This window comes from Solanum pennellii, chromosome 2 (assembly GCF_001406875.1).
Source record: "Solanum pennellii chromosome 2, SPENNV200".
Lineage (NCBI taxonomy): Eukaryota > Viridiplantae > Streptophyta > Magnoliopsida > Solanales > Solanaceae > Solanum > Solanum pennellii.
Window position 1 is genome coordinate 57,018,547 of NC_028638.1, and position 21,096 is coordinate 57,039,642.

Here is a 21,096-nt window from a genome sequence, read left to right on the forward strand (position 1 = left end):
ATGTCACAGAAAGAACAAATACAACTCTAACATATCATGCAATGGGCATAAATAGGATCTAACACGGTCAGCTAAATTGACACAATAAATTCAGAAGAAAAATGCTTTAATCCTGTAGGCTAAAGGGGGACATCACCACAGATCTTGTGGCTAAAAGTAACCCCTACTTCATCCTTTACATCCTCAGATATACAATCATCTTTTATAGCTCTAGAACCTATAACTCATGTCTAAAATACTCCCGACTTATTATTTCATCAGATAAATAGTAATTTACAACAAATAGGCAATGAAGTCAGATGCCTGCTCTATATGATTTTGCATATATTGATGTATGACGACTTTGAACTCCAATAAGTTAACCAACAAACCCGGTGAACTCCCAACATGCTCTATCAATTATACACTCCCAAGGTAAATCTTAATCAGCCAAGTCATTCACAAAACACCAGAGTCCAAAGCATTGATTGTTTTGCGTCGCCACATAGCTGTTTCCAGATCAAACCTCAACTCCCATGTTGGCCAGTAGTGTAAATCCTGCTTCAATGTAAGTACTCGAGGCTTCCCATTCAGGTGGACTGTTCGTACCCGGACAAACTCTCCATGCTCTATTGTCTGTGAAAAGTTAATTAGGCATAAGAACAGGACAGTAACAAGATATCAAGTCAGAAACTTCCAGATCAGTAACAATCATTTTTGTAAGGTAATAGTATTAATATGAACCAGCCAAAAAGCTCATGAAAGGATTCATCTAAAATGAATGAGCGCATTACAGGGAGTATAATGAAAGGAGAAAGTCGAACATGGTTTTCAGGTAGGAGTGATAAATGGCCACGTTGGGCTGGATTGGGAGGGGGGTGCATAACCCAACCAACTTGACCCAATTATTTTAAAGGGTTTAAGCCTTGTTTAAGTAATTATCTCAATTTTGTCCGATAACATTTTGAATAAACCAATACAACAAATATGAATACTTCTATTAAGGAAGACAAATATGAGTACTTTTATACAAGAAAAAATCCAAATTTACATGTTTCTATTGGAAACAAATTTAAAACACACCACATTTACATTTTCAGGTCACTAATTCCAGCTATTAGCATATCATCTCATGCAAGTCCTTAATTCTGGCAAAGCTTCATCATTAATAGGAAGCTTATAAGCTTGGTCAAAATGGAAATACAATGAATTTCACAAATAAAAATATTTCAGAAAGAGATCTAGATTTAACCATGTCTTCTTTAAAAAAAAATAATTATACTATATTATATTTCATTCAAGATGTATTTTTAAAGCTTTTGGAATATTGAAACTTATTGTGTAATTAACTTATGATTATTGTTCGCACTACATGACAAATGTGTTACCCAAATGCAGTTAAAATTGTACAATATCAAGCAAAAAAAATACACAGTCGTGAATGCAAGATAGAGATACCAGGATCATCTAAATCCAGTATTTCCAGTGTAGAGCATAAATTTATCCATAAAAAATTGTTAAAATTGCCACAAATAGCAAGTCTGAACCCATACATTTATTAATGCAATTAATTAAATACTACAAACTTTATAGGTTAAAAAAATAAAACTCAAATTCAATATCCACCTATGAAGATCAAGGTACAACAAAGTGTAAACATAGAAAAAATCAAAGTAAATCTCACGCAGTGAACTCCGATTAAGATAAATCTCATGAGTTTGAATTGGGCTAGTACTGGCATAAAAAGGAGATCCCCTTGAAAAAGGATTGTGTTGGGCGAGTTAAAAATCAAATCAATACAAAAGTTTCAATTAAAGAATCACACAACCAAACAACAAACTAGATGGGTTATCTCAGATGTAAACAAAAAGACTAGAATATTTGTAGTAACCATATTGCACCAAGAATTTAAGATTGTGTTCAAGATTAAGTACATTATCATTTTTCTTAAAATCCTAGTCCCTGTCTTTCCAAAATGCTCGAAATATGGAAGCAGGAATGGCATACCATTTTGAGATGATCAATAAGGATCTTATTGTCTGTTTGGTCTAATTTCTAAAATCAGCTTATTTTAAAAAGTGAGAAGCAGTTTGTGTTTGGCTAATCAGACACTTTTGAGCAGCAATAAGTGTTTGACCAAGGCTTTAAAAAGTGCTCCAAAATGTATTTTCTCAAAAGTGCTCCAAAAAGTTTTTTTTTTCAAAAGTGCTTTCAGAAGTAGTACTTACGGAGAGAAGTTACTTTTTAAGCATTTTGAAAACAGTTTCTGCTTCTCACTTTTAAAAAAAAACAGTTTCTGCTTCTACTTGAAAACACTTTTTTTCTCCTATAGCTTGGCCGAAAACTAATTTTGAAAAGAACACTTCAGGGCTTGGAGAAACTTGACCAAACAGGCTGATATTCATAGCTCTTTCCACACACATAATGTATACAAAGCATCTCAAAATAACAAATCATACCTTCGTGACGTCAACAAAAGCATCCAAAGAGGGAGTTGGTTTTCCATTGACTTCAACGATCCATTGAAGAGCATAAAGACCATATCGATGTACTGGACTTCCATGACACCACCTGAGAGTTACTTTAGGCGTTAATAATAGTGGCATATAGCTATTAGCCAACTCAAAAAAAGATACCCAACTGTCCTCTCTTTCTTTTACATTAGATGCATACAAATACATAATGAAAATAAGAGAGACTTAATTAGCCCTACATCAGAACAAAGAGTCCCTCAATGCCTGCTGATCAGTGATAACCCAGGAACAATTACAGCAAACTGTTCTTCTTGAAGTTAATAAATTATGACGAATCCAGTAAACGATTCCCACAATAATACTCCTTTTTAATTAAGTCTTGAAAAGGAGCAGTAAAGAAAAAATGTGTCTTAATTTGGATTTTATTCTTCCTTTTACAACAAATGCATACAGGAAACTTATTTCCTTTTTCCTTTCTTTTGCTGCAATTTTCTCAAGAAACATAAAGCTTTACACAGTCTAGCAATTACTCACCTTGCTACATATACTCCATGGCCTTCATCAGGAAGAAATCCAAGTGCACGTACTGCTGGATGAGGATCTTGGACGATACAACCACACCAACTTATTGCACGACTTGTTCCATTTCCATCCCTTACATCCGTTCCCACAAGCAGTTCAATTTCCTGGCCCTGAGAATACATCAAATAACATAGGAGAATTTAAGAGAATGAAGAACTAACTTAAGCAGGACATATGACAGTAGTAAAGTTCTTTTGGTCATATATGAGGAAAATGGAGAAGAAATGTAAACGCAATTCGCCCCAGCAGCTCACCTGACGAAAGATTGTCAAGTTAAGTCTTCCATCGCTGTCATTAGACCTGTCTAATGATTGGCATGCATGTTCGATGTCACGAAAGCATGTAACTGGCTCTTTATTAATTGCTAAGACCATATCGCCTTGTTCTAATAAATTTTCAGCTTTAGATCCAGCAAAGCAGCCTTTAACTCGCAATACTTGGCGTCTCATGGGATCCTTCTTTACGAGGGCCTAGAAGGTATAATATGTATCAAGAAAAGGCTTACATCAGACACATGGTGCACCCATTTCAAACATCTTCTGCAGATTATCTAATTTGTTTTGTAAGCTCATTAGGCATAAAACCAAGTACAAATTATAAAACGGGAAGAAACAAGAACATAAATAGTCTATGTTTAAGAAACAAGAAACTAGGGCAAATAATTTGAGTAATCATAGATGCCCATGATGAATGGTCAAGTTGCATCCATGGATCTCCCATCCAACCAAAATCCAAACATATAAGAAACTAGATTATCTTACCATTATATTATCGCCTAGATCTCTGCTACTAGATGATATTATCGCCTAGTTCTCTACTACCTGAGGATTGATATTAAAGTTATAAAGAGAGTTTCAAAACCTAATCTGACCAAAACAAGTCTAGGTTGTCGGAAAAAGATTTTTTTAAAAAATATCTAGTTTATAGATGTGTTTTCGCTGATGTCTTTTTCAATTAAAGACACTAAAAAGAAAAAAACACTCGGGCTAAGATATGGATAGAAGAAAAAGCAAGAACAGGAAATGACAAATGAAACAGATATCTCCACAACTAGTAGCTTACCTGGATCCAAGTATCACTGAGTCCAAAACTTCGAGCTTTGGAAAGCAAAGTAGGGTAAAGTTCAACTTCCAATATTCTTAACCGAGGCATAGGTCTTTGCAAACCATTTATAAGACGAGGAGGTCCGTCGGCACCGGAAATGATCTTGCCAAGGACTTGGCTTATGGTATAAATTGGAATACCTCGGACAAATTGGTGATCTTCTGACGAACTACAACCATACTTGAGCTGAAAACCGGAAGAAGCAAAACAATTTAATTAATCAAAAAAGGAAGTTCTAAAACTAGTTACATCGAATTAACAAGAGAGAAGCATCAGTTGGGAGTACAAACCTGCGTTGAAAAGCTTCCCCACAGAGCTTGAACCCTGCCACGCTCATCAGTCAGCACACCAGAAAATGTACTTCCAAAATCTGAAATGAGAATCATATGGAATCAAAGAATGCCCAAAACAAATGCCAAAACTGCTATAGAATTAGAGAATCAAGAAGGCCATAAGTGGGAGAGTGTTACCAGTGTCAAGCTCAATCACTTCCATGTTTGTTGCTCTGTAACGTGGACAATCAGCAGAACCAATATTCACAGCAGCAGATGGGTTGGTCACAACCGATTTTCTGGAAGTTGCCTGTAGACTTCTGCTCAATCCCACAAGATACACTGAATCTCCACGACGAAGAGCAGGATCTATTGGCAACAAAATTCAAAATTTAGACAAACATTAGCAAAATTATTAACGGATAAGACAGCCATTTTCTGATGGACATGATAACTAGAGCAAACCAATTGAACCTACAAGGGTTCCACTTGCCACAACGGTAATTCAAAAATATACCATCCATCCGTTAACTTTAATTACACTGGAGCAGGGGCTTCATTTTTATACATTGTTCATATAGTCCAATAAGATTATAAAACAATCCCATATACATTTTCGGCAAGAGAATAATCAATAAGGTGATGTGGGGAAGCAATTTTATAAACTCGGTTACAAGACCATTACCACAATACGATGTAAAAACAACAATATAGTGAATAAGAGGAGAGGACAGATAGTGCCAAAGCTGGATTATGTTCTGAAATAAGAAAGTATATTATGATCAGAGCTGGATGTTCAAAATGCCATTCAGTTACTAGGAGCTTTTCTAATTGCTCCCGTGCAGGCATCTTCTGACAAAGGAGTACATCTAACAGCACAGGATAAGCAATCAAGCAATTGGAATGGAAACTGATTAAGTAATAAATGAATATGTGTCTCCATATTCATTGTACTAGAATAAGGAAAATCATAGAGGCTTTATAGAATACTAAGGATATTATGTCTTTACTTGTAGCATATTTACTTAATTTGAATAGGGATGATTACCTTCAATATTTGTATACAGCCTTAGACTCCTACACTAGGAGTCATAGGATCAGGAATGAAATTATCCAGGACAAATGACAGTAGCCTCTCTTGTGGACAACATGAGGGAGGAGGGGCAGAGATGGTTCAGACATGTGAAGAAAGATGAACAGATGTACCAGAGAGGAGGTGTGAGATCTTGGCCAAAGAAGTCTCGGGGAAAGGTGAATATACAGGGCAAAGCTCACTTACAACAAACTGAGGACATGACCCTTGACAGATAGGAAGGTCGAGGCTAATGATAAAAGGTAAGTAGGTTGAGCTTTGTCTAGTTCCCTTATCAGTATTATAATTGTTACTCTCACACTATCTTATTCTATAATTATATTATTACATGTTGTTTCCTTTGCTTCAGCTATCGTATTACTTGTCATTGCTTGGAAGATAGGAAGGTTGAGGCTAATGATAAATGCAGTGTTATAAAAAGCGAGGAAAAGCGCGAGGCCAAGCAGCCCCTGCGCTTTTATTTCCTGAAGCGACGCGACATTGAAAAAGCGCTCGCTTCTACTGTAGAAGCGAGAAGCGCATGAGAAGTGTGAAAAAGCGCGCTTAATTTGAAAAGGCACCAATTACGGTTTTTAAAAAAATTGTAAGTTTTTTTTTTAAATTTCTGAAATCCTAACGCGACTTCACATACCACTTTCGTGACTTCAAATTTAATTTTTGAACTGCTGCGAGGCTGTGACTCCTGCTGTAAGTTCTCTTCTTCTTTACGACTGCTCTGCAACTTTTTTTTCAATTTTTGGTTGCTGTCAGGCTGCCACAGCTGTAAGTTCTCTGTTCTTCTCTTCTTTTTCTCTTCTTCTCTGCAAGGCTGCTACGTCTGATTCTTTTGTGATTTAATTATGTTTTTGCTTTATATGTTATGACTTATGAAGATTATTGATTATCTATTTACTTTTAATCTAAGAATATATTGCCTATATTCAGTTATTTAATATTATTTTAATTTTGCACTAAATATCGCTTTACTTGAAAAAGTGCGCACTTCGCTTCTTGCTTTTGTGAAGCAAGCCCTCGTCGTTTTTTCAGCTTTCGCATCCCAAAACACTGGATAAAAGGTAAGTAGGTTGAGCTTTGTCTAGTTCCCTTATCAGTATTATAATTGTTTCTCTCATACTATCTTATTCTATAATTATATTATTGCATGTTGTTTCCTTTGCTTCAGCTATTGTATTATTTGTCATTGCTACTATTCTCGTCTTCATTGTTTTCAGCATGGTTTTTTCGCTATTGTATTTGTTTCACATACTTATTTTTTTATATGCTTAACTTGCGCCAAGGGTCTATAGGAAACTCTTTACCAGTGTTGTGAAAGGCAATCGCCAATGGCAAGAGGTGAGGTGACCCTTTATCGCCTTTTAGCTTTGTGACGAGGCGATCTTCAAAAGGTGATGTCATGGCAAGAAACGCATCACCTTTTGTATTTTCTTTTCAAAAAAAAAGGCAACCAATTTAGGGTTTTAAAAGTTCTAAGGTTTTTAGGGCTTTCTTTCCAAATTTGCACGGTTGCACTCTTAGACTACAACTACGACTCCAACTAGTCGACTCGACTAGACTTCTCCAGCGACCGGCCAAACTTCTCCAGCGACTCCAAAGTCCAACCAATACGTATATCTTCTTTTCTTCTTCTAATTTCTTCTTCAAGTCCAACCAATACGTATATCTTCTTTTCTTCTTCTAATTTCTTCTTCCAGTGTTTCTTTTACCTTCTTCTTCAAACTTCATAATTACTTCTACCTTTTTTTTTTCTCACTGTTTTGACTTCTATTTTATTTTTTTTCTCATTCAAGTTTTAGACTTTTGGTATGTACTATCTATTTTCAGTTCTCCAATTGAAATATTCACTAATATGTTGTTGCGATTGAGATTTGATACATGCAATTAAATATTTTAATTTTTGGTATTAACTGGCGCTGCACTACTAAAAGGCGAGCACCTCAGCCCTCGCCTCGCGGCGACGCAGACCCCTGTCACCTTTCACCGTCCAAAACAATGCTCTTTACTTACTACAAGGTAAGACTTTCACACACCACCCTCACCATACCTTCACTTGTGGTGAGGCAATGCTCATAACACCAAAAACAGGTGCCCCTTGTCTCCAGACAATCATTCAGGCGCCATTCCTCTCTTTACGATCGTTTAAGCATTATTCATATTTCTAGTGACTAATGATCGACTACCAACTCCCTCCTCTAAACTATTGATTTGTTGTCATTGTTCTGCCAATTCAAGTTACAGAGAAGATGTTCTAAAAATTAGCAGTACCAAATATCTTTTGATGATCGAGAATAGATTCCTTTCCTTGTATAATGCAAGAAGCACTTCCTTTTTTATCATGCACAGCAACTTCAACCAGAAAGAATTCAAGGACCGTTTTCCTGTTTGGTGATTGTGCACTAGTGAGATTTTAGTGTCAGCTTTCTACGTTTTCAAAATAAACAAATTGTTTCAGCACTTAAGTTTTGTAGGAGACATGTTTTAGTAGCAAGTGAATATGTCTACTTTTGTGGTGAACTACAAAAAAGACGAGCATAAAGAATCAAGAGAGGAAGTTTCCACTTACCGGGAAGAAGTTCACAAGCACGAACAGCAGAAGCAGCAGCAGTTCCAAGAGCAGAAGGATCATATGCAACCAGAGCAAAATTATGGACAGGGTGGAGGAAAACTACCTGAAAATATTACCGACCTCCTCATTAAATTATTTTATCATAGCAGGTAAAAGTGTTAACAACAATAGTTTTTACCTCTCCAGGAATCTCAATAGGAAAAGCAGCAAAAGATAGCATTATATCAGAAACTGATACTGCAACAGTGTTTTTGTCAACTGCAACCAAGCCCATGTTGTGGGAATGGTATACGATAACACCAGTTCCAAAAAAATGCTGTGAGTGAACTCCATCAAGCATGCATAATGATGGTACATGGACCTGCAATTCCGAATCATGAGAGGCCCACCAAATTCAGATATGGAGATAGGAATAACCACAGAACCATACATGTCTAGACATACCTTTCAAGTCTTAACTGCAACAATTAGTATGATTTTTTCATATTACATATTAACTATGAGAACATACGACATTCTTAACCAGCAGTTACCAAAAGACAACCAGCAGTTTGTAACATTATTCAGCATTTTCTATGTTCTACAACAGTGTAAAAGAAAGAAACAAAACGAATGATTAAGATTTTGACCTACAAAACAGACAATGACTGCGATACATTCAGATCCTCATTAAGTGCAAAACGATAGGTGGCCAATCTCTAAGTTAATAAAGTAACTAAATATTCTAGCATCATATATATTTGACATCTCCAGGTATCCTGAAAATTATCTATCAGATTTTCCTTCTTAAAGTCCAATGAATCTAGACATGTATGAATTCACACACATATTAATCTTTGATATTCTCACACAACCTATTGAAATTTTTTGTCCAAAGAAGGATCCCACCAATAGGAGACATTCCATCCCAAGAAAAAAGGTGGCATACCCTATACACACATACATTGCAATTACCTAAGTTGTGCGGACACTTCATTTTTGTTGCAGCACCCGTGTCGACACGAGATGGGTGCAGATGCAGGATAGGTGAGGGATTTGATCAACCCACATCGGATACTTTGACCAGAGTGCATGGACAAATTTGGGGGAAATTTGAGATTTTGATAAAACAATATGGAATGGCATACCTTCAATATTATAGTCCTTTTTGTCTCTTTTTTAGCTTTTCCTCTAGGTCAATATTCGTTGTTTCATGTTTCAAGCCAGAGTTGGTGGAAGGTCTTGAATGACTTTCTCTGTCTTTTTTGAGAGGGAGAACCAAAGAGCTTGAAAGAAGAATTTGAGGGTCTTGGGAGAGACAACCTAGAAGATCATAATAATTTAGAATATCTTTATAGCTTTATTTTATAATTTTCTATTTTTAACCAAATCCCAGCACCCGTATCCATATTTGGATCCGTACCCTCGAATCTTAAAATTTAGATTTTGCCGAATCTGACCCTCGGATACCCGCATCCGAGTCCGCGCAACTTAGGCAGTTACTATTGTGCTTGGAATGATAAAATCTTCTCTCTCTTTTTGATGAAGTGATTGATATATAACTGGCATCAAGAAGATGCTGAAAACAGTATAAAGAAACTAGGGGAAGCTCCTAGAAACAAAAACCTACAGATAGAGCATAAAACCACATTCTCTTTTTCTTTGAAAAGTACTTAGATGATAGAATCTACCGCCAATTACCCACGGAGAGAAAAGGAGAAAGGGATGTTTGGTTTGCAAAAAAGTTGTACATACATTACAATGTTGAGATTCTTATACGATATAGTGCACGAGTAAATCTGAATTTGCTTTCAGATGTTTGATTCATCATTATCAGAAACTAAATGAGTAATCGAAATCTTTGGATATTACACGTTTATTGCTATTGCATGTGGATCAAATAAAAATAATACACCCTTAGTGCATTACTACAGCGGAGGCTGAATATGCAGAAGCAAAAAGAAAGGAACCAAACACCTAATAATCAAAGCATGGTTTAATGAAAGGGGTTAAATCTAAATACTGGTAACCCAATAACCCCTATAGACCAATGTTTTTTATGTCAAACTGCTTAAGATCCCACTTCAGTAATGCCAGTAACACAAGAAACAAGCATAGGTGAAAACAAGTTACCTCGAACATAACAAGAGTAGGCTCTATTGCACGCTCAGCAACAGAGGCATTATTAGCCACAGGTGCAGCACCTTGATCCTCCACAGCCCCAGATTCATCAAACCTTTCCTCTCTATGTCCATTTAAAGAGCGGCCAATTATTACATCACCATCCGCAGATAAGTTTTCTTCCACCCTCCGTTTCTTAGTTCCAGCATCAGAATCATCCTGACTGTTTAGTCCCACTGTAACGTTGTCACAACTAATCTCCGTTTTGGTAACTCCATCAATTGATTCTTGGCTGACTTGTTGAGGCCTAAGATCCATTGCACTAACCTCAGTAGCACAAGAAGAAACACTATGATTTGACAAATCTTGTTTGCCTGGATGAATGCCAGAGAATAAAAGTGGAGACTCAGGTGGCAAGGCAAGTTTAACAGTCCATAAACCAGAGCTGTCATCGCGTTTATATATCTGAGGAGGTGCATACCATTCATGGCGGTCAATTGTGACCAGTACAGACTGCAGCAAAAATAAGTTTCTATGAGAAGGCCTTGGTACAAAGAGATGATAAAAGCGCCAAAGACAATTCTATATCTACCAACAAGAAGAGTCAAGTTAACATCCATAATATCTGCAAAAACCACATACACTTCTCATTCTTTGGGGTTTCTGTGAATATATGTTTCTGACTACTACACCTTCACAACTTATCGCGTTACTAGGCTTGACGTTCAAATAGTTAACTACACCAGAAGACTAAATCACAAGACTGACAATGTTTACATGCAGGTGAAATTTGTGATCACCTATATCATACACCACATCAAACATACAATTCTTCTGATAAAATCAAAAACCCTTAAGATAAATCCTAAAATCGATACACAGATTCAAGTGCTCTTGCCATGATCCCAAACTTTGGGTAACAACAAAAGTTGACATGTTACTAAATTTTCCTTCTGATATGACGCCGCTCTCAAAACAAGATAAACTCCTGCTCTGAGACATAAGTGGTAGCCGACTGTAGACCCACTAGGATTCGTAGTTTTTTACCGTGGTTTACGCAGAAATAGTAAAGCCAACAGAAGTCGGTATTTGTGAATCTGATACCAATTTAGAAGTAGATGGAAAAAAATCATCATGATTTGCCAATAAACAGAGGGGAATGGCAGTTGAGAGCAAGAACTACATATACAGGTGAATAAAAAGAGGCAATAATTGTTTTCTGAAAGATATCAAAGCACGTGTACAGAAAATAATACCTTTTTCCGGTGACGATCATTGTAGCTTATATACTCCAATGGTACTCTTGCACTCCTAGACAACTTAGATAAAGCAGAAATTAATTCTTCAAGGGTCGATATATCTTCTCCGGCAAATTTTTTAATGATGGCATGGCGAGGAACTCCTGCTCTAAATAGCATATATCTACAATACCAAAGAAATTTATAAATGTCAAACATTCTTTTTCCAGTAAAATACTCCTAAAGATAGCATCAACGGAATTTTAAACTTAAACAAGAAACACTTTCGAATACAAACTGTTAGGTAAAGCAAAATAACACAAGCCAATAACTGCAGCACAGCAATTATCTAAACAAGGAAATAAGATGTACAGACCCTGTTTCTGCCACGTAGACAAGACCACAGTGAAAGCGGAAATTTCGAGCCTGCATTAAAAGAGGAGAGAGAGACAATAAAGCAGAAACATGAGCTTCAATCATACTCAGCAGATAAGAGACAAAATATCAATGAGTCAAATGTGCAAAACAAAGGTATTCACTTAAAAGTTCAAATACAAACTACATGACTAAAGCTGAAGTATAGGGAAACCTCTTTATGCGGGAAGACAACCAGAACTCTATCCCACATAAAGTATGGGCACTAATATGCAAAGATGGGAAAAAAGTATTTCCTCGCTCGGGAATTGCAAGTTGCGCAACAGGACATTTATAAAAAGGCTCAAGTAGCTAAAAAGTAAACCAAAAAAGTTTGCTTGCACTCAATTTCCTTCAAAATCAATGGAGAAGTTAGAGAACTATTTAAACGAAATTGTCAACCAAAAGAACCTGACAGATTGCAAAAGCCCTGAACCATCAAAGTCAAATGGTACTCTAGGCACGTGTTACTTTTCAACTATCAGACGCCTTAATACAAGCACCCAGGCATAGCATGTACATACCCAAAAAGAAAAAGGTGTGTGTGTGTGGGGGGGGGGGGGGTTGCTTCTATTGTGCCTACATTCAAACCCTCCTAAGCTTGTTATGCTCATATAAGCAGCAAAACTAAAGACAACCAGAAAAGCATGGATGAAACAGATAAAATCCACTTTCCACTTCTACACATATAGACGCATTGTCTTCCAGAAAGAGAACATTTGAGTATGAAGAATATCTCACATGACCAGAAGCAGACTGCTAAATTTCCTTCTCAAACAAACCTATTAGCAAGTAAATAGGGGAAAAGTGACAAAACATAGCGTCTTAACACCAATTCTTCCCTACTGACTGGTTATAAGTTCATTTGACAAAAGAATGAGTATGATGATCAGAACTCATTTTAAAAGGATTAAAAGATAACCAATGTTGCTAAATACACATTAAAAATTGTAAAGCACTAGCGGCAGAATCTTGCAAACCTGTTGATAAGATAGGGGATGAATAACTGCACCACTGACTTCCAAGAAGCGGTCAGGAGTAATTGAATGCAAATCCTGAACCTGAAGGATGCACGAGCAGATGAGTCTTATTGACAGCTTTAACCATTTCTTCTAATAAAATTTAGTTACTACTTGAAAAAATGGGCACTAAAGTTCTCAAATAGAAAACCGGTCGGGGATTACACTGAAAGAGAGAACCGAAATTGATCAAAGATTTCTAAACAAAACGAAAGGGATCAAAAGATGAAACATAAATGATAAATCATGGATCAACTAAGACCTCCACCATAGCTAAAAGATAATATGCCACTTTGCAACTGAATTTTGTGACAAAGCAAAATTACCACAGGTAAGGTTAAGTGGGAACACGTCAATTATGAGTGGGAAACTTTTGTATCTTCTTCATTTACCATTACTATTTACAAATTCTTGTCTACTGGTAGTATGGAAAAATATGACAAAACAACAAGAGAAGAACAAAATTAAAAACATTACCTATAGGTATAGTTCGGACTGTTATTGCTGTTCTGGGCTATTGGTAACTCATCTGTCCACAATGTCTAGAAAAATTGGACTCTAGATAAGCATTGGTATAATTATCTCGTGTATTATCAAGGATAGGAAATGTGATAGGCCATTTCGATAAGCAACACATATCACAATAATTATGATCCAATGAGATTGTTAGAATCCTAGGAATATTCTATAGCATATGGGTAAATATAGTAAGTAGCTTGTTTTACTCCTAGATTTACTCTAGTTTGATTTGATATTGATTTGGTATTGATTTCCTCTCCTTTTTAGGACATGTATCTTAGCTATTGAAACCCCAATAGCTTGTGTAAATACTCAAGCTGAGTTCTCTCTCAAACTCTTGTCTTCTCTTCCATTTAAATCACAAATTTGTTGACCGAGATCTCGCCTACATTAAGCATCATACAAGTTTTTGTTTGTTTTGATAAGGTAAAGGTTTATTAACAGAGTACCAAGAGTTGTAAAAGACTGCTGGAATATACATGCATCAATGACAACATCTCCCTAGCAAGAATCATGGAAGTATATAGGTACCTGAGAAAATTAACAAATCATGCTAAAACCAACCCAAAGGCTAATTGAGATGAATCGAAATCCAAATCATTTTTGATAACTATGATGTAAGAATATAACCTTCTCTTCTAGAGATCACCGAAATTTCAAGATTCAAGGAACACTCACCAATAGTTCCACAGTCATAGGGGTTCCACCCCTTTCTATTTGAAGCTCAACTTTCTGCCCAACACTGTCATCAAGTAAAGTCTCCATCTTCAGGAACTGAGTAATCACCTGAATGAAGATTATGGAAGGAAATCAGTTCTACGAACCATCATTCATATAAAGAAGCAATTGCCAGCAATGTTAAGTTTATGTATTCATCTTGGTCTGAGGAAAAAATTGGAGAACTAGGACTATCTTTTGCCCATGTAACACACCGTCAAGGGGAAGGATAGACAAGTACTTGACTTTGTTAAATTAGGCCCCTCATTCAACCTGGTCCAATGGCTGGTTCTTGAAAATTGAAGTAGTTCTGCAGAATCTAGATGCAGTGATAGAGGAAAGAGAGCGGACGATGAGCCCAAGGTATGAGCCAAATAGATGTATTTAATCAAAGTTCCAATAAGTAATGCAGAGAATCAGAGCACAATGAGGACATCAAAACCATCAATTTAAGTTCCCTACAACAACAAAGCCAGACTAACCTCCCCATTCATACGAATAAGCACATCACCAGGCTCCAAATGATTGTGAGCTGGGCCACCAGGTACCTGCAACAATAACAGAGAGAAAATTAAGTGTTGATACATAGAAATATAGTAACAGAGAGAAAATTAAGTGTTGATACATAGAAATATAGTATACTGTGTCAGGACACTCGAAAGAAGTGCACTTACCACAGAATCAACGACAAGCATTCCAGTCTCACTGGGTGGAGAGGAATTGCGCACCAACTATTCAAGTAAAACTTCAAAAGATTATGTATCATTATATTAGTAATAAAGCTTGTAACAATATATTTTGGTGCTTACCTGCTCTGTGGCACTAAGGAGGCCAAGCCGGCGAGTTTCATCATATCCTTTGTGGAGAAAAGTTACCTATATGAAAAACATATATACCATTAACCAAGTAAACTTATGAAATTATGTGTTTCCTAGCTTGACCTATCCTGTTTTCTCTTTGATTTGAAATGGCATGCTCCTTAATACACATAATTAATGTCTGTTTTCGGGATTAAAGAAGCTTGTGCAAAGAAGATATATATGAGATTAGAGAGAAGTTCCTCGTCTCTACTTCTGTCTCTTATAAACTACTGTAGTTTTATATTCAAGTAAGCTACATGTCACAGGATGCAGATGCAGAATAGTGGTCAGCCAAAGAGAGAGACTAACTCAAAAAGGACATGAACCTTTACAGAATAAAACCCATTAAGATCATCTCAGAGGACTCCTGTACAATTTAACATGCAAACACAATCTAATGTACTACCATCCACCATGGTGGACAATCTGGAAGGCAAGAAATTCTAGATGTTTTGAGAATGTTGAGGATGAAGTGCAAAAGAACAAGTTTGAACTTCATCTAGCTTTTGTGTTTTTGGTGTAATCAGATTTACTCAAATATACTGTCTTTTTCAGATATCAAAGGAACCTGCAGCCTCTACCCTTTGGGTGCGCAACATGGTAAAACCTCAATCATGTGCAAGAGCTCAATCAAGTGATATTGTTTCTATTGATGATGTTTTAGATCCAATCTGCAGTAGAACTTGAGAGTCCTTATGTAAATAAGGTTTCAGTACGACCCATGTACTGCTTTGTTCATTTGATATATAGATACAGCAACCAGTTTCAAAAAAAACTAGATGTGAATCTCACAATAAACAAAGTTGAAAGAGCTATCACTTCACAGGGAAATAAAGTTTAAAAAGGTACCATAATGGAGAGAAGCAGAGCTAACAAACCTGAAGCGTACCACGAGGAATAGTAACAGCCTCCCATTTATTTGTGGTAAGATTCAATCCTTCCTGTAAGAATTCCAGTGCCCTGACAACCTATAAACACAATAATAATTATATAAGTGGCAACCTATAAACACAATAATAATTATACAGGTGTTTGTGGTTTTTGTTCGCAGGAGTTAACCATGTTTTTGTGTATGTAATTTGCATCTCCTTGATGCCTTTCAAATACAACATCTTACTTCCTAAAAGAAAATTATACAAGTGTTTGTGTGTCCGTTAATTAATACTAAGTGATTTCCTTAATAACAGAGAAAGTTCAGACCTTAACCAGCAATCCGGGTTTGAGGGCAAAAGATTCCGGGAAACAGAAAATGTTCAATGCCAGCAAATAAGGAACCAACATGACTCATCAAGGCAATTAAAGATTTGAGAAGGAAAGACAGAATCAAACATTAACCCTTTTCACTAGGAAAATAAGATAGACAAACACACAGAATATGGAAAGCTTGTAACCATCTGTACTCCCGTTTTCTTGTAAGAAGTTAATCATAAAAGGAAAAAGACTATTATCACATAGTAATTGCATATAGAATGTTAAAAAAACTGATCAAATAAATGATATAGTTTCCAATAGTCTCTGACTTAGGAACAGGCAGAAAAGAAATCAAAATGAAAATAACCAATTCCAGAGAAATATAAAATATTTACTGTTTTCCCATTCAGAAGTCAATAAAGACTTTTGCAATGCTATATTGTTGTTGGGAAACAATAGTCTCTGACAATACTTCTCACTAGTTTAAGTAAGAAAATTCAAGTTTAACTAAGAGTCAACTGTCAAATGCACACTCCTCACAGTTCAGAAATAGAGCATAGAGAGGTCTTTAACAAAGAGATCAAAGAATGTACTCGTTCTAATGGCAAGAAAAATGCAGAAGCACTTGATGACTTGCTTCCAGCATTCAAAGCGACAGCTCTCCCTTGCCAATTTATTACAGGGGAGCCACTTGAACCACCTTTTGTCCCAGAAGCAGCCTGTTGGCAAAGAACACAAAAGTAATTCAATAACTATAGTCCTGAAAAGTTGGGGTAGAAGTGTTGATGACCTAAAATAAATCACCTTCTATTTCCCTCTATAACAGCTTTTACCATACAGATGAGGTGGATCCACAGAGTAGAGGGAACATTTTTATTTATTTTCTTTACCCACCCCCCCCCACCCCCACCCCAAAGAAAAGGTTATCCTTCAGCTATCCTCGTGTATTTGAGTATAAATTTCCACTAGTCCCCATAACATCCTAGCCATCATACATTGTGTCCACTGTCTACATTGATGCAAGAAGGTTTATCTTCCTATTAGCAACCACTAGTCTATGAATAACTTTTGTATTAGAACCCCCTTCTTACAGACATATTATCATAGAATTTTGTCCGTGCATGCTCCTTTAGTGTTCTAAGCCATTTATTCTTGGCAAGTTACATGTTTGTCATATATATGATATAGTGCACTCTGAACAAACAAATGGAACTGATTTATCAATTATGAGGGCTAAAAAAGCTCAAAATTTTCTATTACAGAATCCACTTACTTGCATGTAGAACGTGTTGAAGTCATTGTATCCATCCCTGCACCAAAAATTGGAGTTATCAAAAGGAACACGTTGTGCTACCAAGCATTTGAAATACAAAAAACAAAGTGGATTACGGCACAAACACCACGGAAATGACTTCATCAGAAAATCATTCATGATGAAAATCATTCACAGGACATTCACCATAACACTAAAAACATGACTTCCTATACAAACGACAAATGAAGTTCCTATAAAACAAGATATTTTTTTATGACATCAAAACAAGATCATTTTAAAATCCTAAAGCTTTAATTAGCTCATTGTATTTGGACAGTAAGGAAGTTCCCGACATGCAATAAGCCAATAACACAAGCAACAGTCTACATTACATTGATTTTGAGGTAGGATAATGCTAATGTGACATAATCATTACACCCAAAACCAATAAGAGGAAAAGCAACACCTTAAAACAGCAGCAGCCAACAATTTGTTCTTAGCACTCAAATAAGTAAGAATTTAATGTTAATAATCAGCTTCATCACATATCAGAACTAAATAGCTCATCAATAGGAAAATCTTTCCAATTGGCTACACAAAGCAAAACCCACTCTGATGAAAGAGATAGTAGACCATCAAAAAAGAAGCACAGTATGTATACAGAGGCATGTTTATAAGTTCCTGAAACTTAATAAAGAAATGCTGAAAGAATGTCAAACACTTAATGAGATTCTTATGGCCATATCATTAAGGGGAATACATGAAATCTCCAGGGTGATGAACATTTTAGGTAGACCATGACAACAACAACAATAACAACAACATTTTAGGTAGACCACGACATACTTTTTATAATGCGGAGCATCTCTGTCAAGTCGAGCAAGGGTTCCAGCTAAAATAGATACCTGCATAAATCCAGATTAAAGCAAAGAGAAATAGGATACGAAAATTTCTTAAGAAAATATAGCCCCTCGAAAACAATCAAAAGGATGCAACGAAAGGAAAGACAGCCATATGTCAGCATTCAACAATCAAAAGCATAGTTTACAAACAGATTACACATCAAAGAGTTATGCATCCCCTCTACACGTTTTAAGTGATATCAGGCCTCCAAAGTTTTTCTCGAGTCATAATGCCTCCATCATGGGCATTTTTCGACAGGTACGCCACCTCCATCAAAGTTACTAAGAGTCGGAACACTCATTCCAGAAAGTTCTAACCAATTTACTGATTCTTTGATGATGCTATAACGAGTAAGAAAAGTTTCATTTCATTCCCTTCTGATCAATTACAGGAAACATTAGTCATAATGTGACTGAACTGAATATGACAAGTTCAGTAGAATAATAATATAAAAAGGTCCTTTCATGTAAAAAGTGTTCCGCTTGTGGATACATCATTCATAAAGCAAGGTAAGGCAATAAATAAAATCTCATCCACATACCTTCTCTCCACTGTCATTACCAACAACCCTGATCTCTAGTCCTACACAAGCATCCTCCGGAGCAAGGGGAATCTCGTCATAGCTCAAAAATTGTATTGCAGCAGGATCATAACGGAAGAATCCGAAGTCATGAACCTAAAAGGCAAGCAATAAGTTTCACTCATGACAAAATAAATAAGTATATTGTCAAGTATTCTTCACCAATTCTTGATGTCCCTATAAACCTATGTATAGCCACAAATAGGAGTTCAACACAGACATATTTCTTCTGCTTCATTTTGTATGGTACACTTAAACTTCTATTTTTTTTATAAAGAATGACACATATTTAGATGTGGAAACTCTCAACTACTAAACTTCCCATGTTACCCATAATGGCATGCGCTTATAGTCATAAAAATTGTCAAGGCATGTTAAAGGCTATAAGTTCTAACAGTAACTTTGGTATGTGGTAGAAGTTGTTCTTTCTTCTGTCTCCAGTCAAATATAGCCTAATAAAATGAAACTGTGGGAGAATCACTAAGTGTTTCTATTTGTTATGGAGATCTTTAGAATACTACTGGATTGGGTAGTGGAAGGAGGAGTTATGACTTATCATTTGCTAAACAGATGTGGATGTGGGTGTCAGTACCTGAAATAGGCACGAGTAAAGTGTCTGAACCATCATTGCTTTCATATAATTTCAAGGGACCCGAATAAAAGTAAAGGAGTGAATGCTGGGATCCAACTAAAAAATATACAGAGACAATTACTGAGAATTGTTGAAAGTTACCTCATTTTCAATTAACAAGATGAATTTAATCCATTGTTATTAAAAAATGTGTAATAACTGACATTGAAGTTTAAAATCTAAATAATTCAATCATTGGCATCTTGAAAAATGTGTAAATTGTACACAGTTATTTTGTTAGTGGAAGTATTGAGGAACATCTCAAAAATGAAAAGACTTGGATTATATATTGAGACGAGGAATATAAAACTGAAAAGATAGCAAAACGAGCATGAAAATGAACTCACAGGGTCTCTATAAATGGGATAGATAGGTATCTCTTCACGGTTCACAAACATAGCTTCAGCCACCACGGGTCCTGCGAAGCAAATAACAAACAGCAGTTCTATCAAACAAAGAATTGAACTTGAAAAGATATATATTTAATTTGCCGACTTGTTGAGTTACTAAAAACAAATTAATGCTTGTTATTCACCAGGTTTTACAACATGCCGATTTGTAAGTATAATCCCGCGACGCTTATCAACGACGAAGCCCGTAGCATAACTTGCACCAGCAGCCTCGGTGTCAAATGCTCGGCAAGCATTGGTCCGGAGAACGACAACGGCGGGAACTACCTTGTCAAGAGCCTTTCGCCAATCTTCTGTGGTAGCGAGACTCTCCTTGAACGGAGGATCTATATCCATAGACAATTCCTCCTTCATTATACTCGATTCAGGTCCCAATGCTTCCTCGGATCCTAACCTCTCCAGCGAATCGCCCATTACGAAACCCTAATTTCCCTGTCGGAGTATCAAAGACGCAAAGACGAAGTCCGAGAATGCTAGTTATGATGCAAAGATATGTTGCCGACTCCGATGGAAGGGGAGAGAATATTCCGGTGAGGATTAAGGATGTTGTTTTCAACGAGTATTAGAAGATCGGCGGCGAGTGCGTAGTTGAATTGGCGCTGACAATCTGACAAGTGCTTTATTCAGTCATTCGTCTTTCTTCCTCCGATGCTTTTACAGAATATCCAATTACCAAAAAAACCCTCTGCTTTTGTTTTCTTCACGTGGGCTAAATCCCGTTATCTGTATATGGTAATCCGTAATCAAGAAACGGTAACGGTCTTTGTGTAATGATCTCCAGCTACACTTAGCTAGCGTTTGGCCATACATATTCAAATATTTTTGGCAAATATTATTTGGATGAAAATTTGGGTGAAATTTTACCATGTGTTTGGCCATAGAATTTGAGAAACATATTTCATTTTTTAAAAAAATATGATTTATACCCATAAGTTTTAAAACTATCAAACTAACCATAAATTTGTATTACATAGCACAATAGAAATCTCACGTAACAAGATTTATGACTTCCGCAACAAATCAACAAGAATCATTACAGTAAATATTCGTATAGTGAAAAGGTCTTGGTACAAATCATGATAATGAAAATACAACTAATATAAATTCGGTAAAGAAAAAGAGAAGAAAACAAAAGGAAATAAATATTGCAATCACTGAAGAACCTATGCTTTATCATCTGAAATAGTTCAAC

General features: G+C 36.2%; 1 protein-coding gene across 2 annotated transcripts; it reads right to left on the bottom strand.

Annotated features, from left to right (window-relative positions):
• Position 1: 1 nt before the first annotated feature.
• Positions 2 to 20,581, bottom strand: LOC107011252 (protease Do-like 7). 2 transcript variants are annotated; one of them, XM_015210665.2, is made up of 24 exons: positions 20,030 to 20,577; positions 19,842 to 19,912; positions 18,825 to 18,959; positions 18,227 to 18,285; positions 17,399 to 17,435; positions 16,719 to 16,844; positions 15,813 to 15,902; positions 14,884 to 14,949; positions 14,749 to 14,805; positions 14,557 to 14,622; positions 14,036 to 14,143; positions 12,800 to 12,880; positions 11,782 to 11,831; positions 11,424 to 11,589; positions 10,180 to 10,680; positions 8,246 to 8,428; positions 8,065 to 8,170; positions 4,610 to 4,780; positions 4,430 to 4,509; positions 4,098 to 4,325; positions 3,290 to 3,505; positions 2,988 to 3,145; positions 2,439 to 2,550; positions 2 to 615 (listed from the first exon to the last, which is right to left on the bottom strand). In XM_015210665.2, exons 1-24 carry the CDS (start codon positions 20,316 to 20,318, stop codon positions 439 to 441), a joined length of 3,333 nt encoding a protein of 1,110 aa, XP_015066151.1. In that variant the 5' UTR covers positions 20,319 to 20,577; the 3' UTR covers positions 2 to 438. The 2 variants fall into 2 exon arrangements, with proteins under 2 accessions (XP_015066151.1, XP_027770210.1); XM_027914409.1 differs by lacking the exons at positions 2 to 615; positions 2,439 to 2,550; positions 2,988 to 3,145; positions 3,290 to 3,505 and adding an exon at positions 3,564 to 3,856 and having other exon boundaries at positions 20,030 to 20,581.
• Between the last annotated feature and the right edge of the window lie 515 nt (positions 20,582 to 21,096).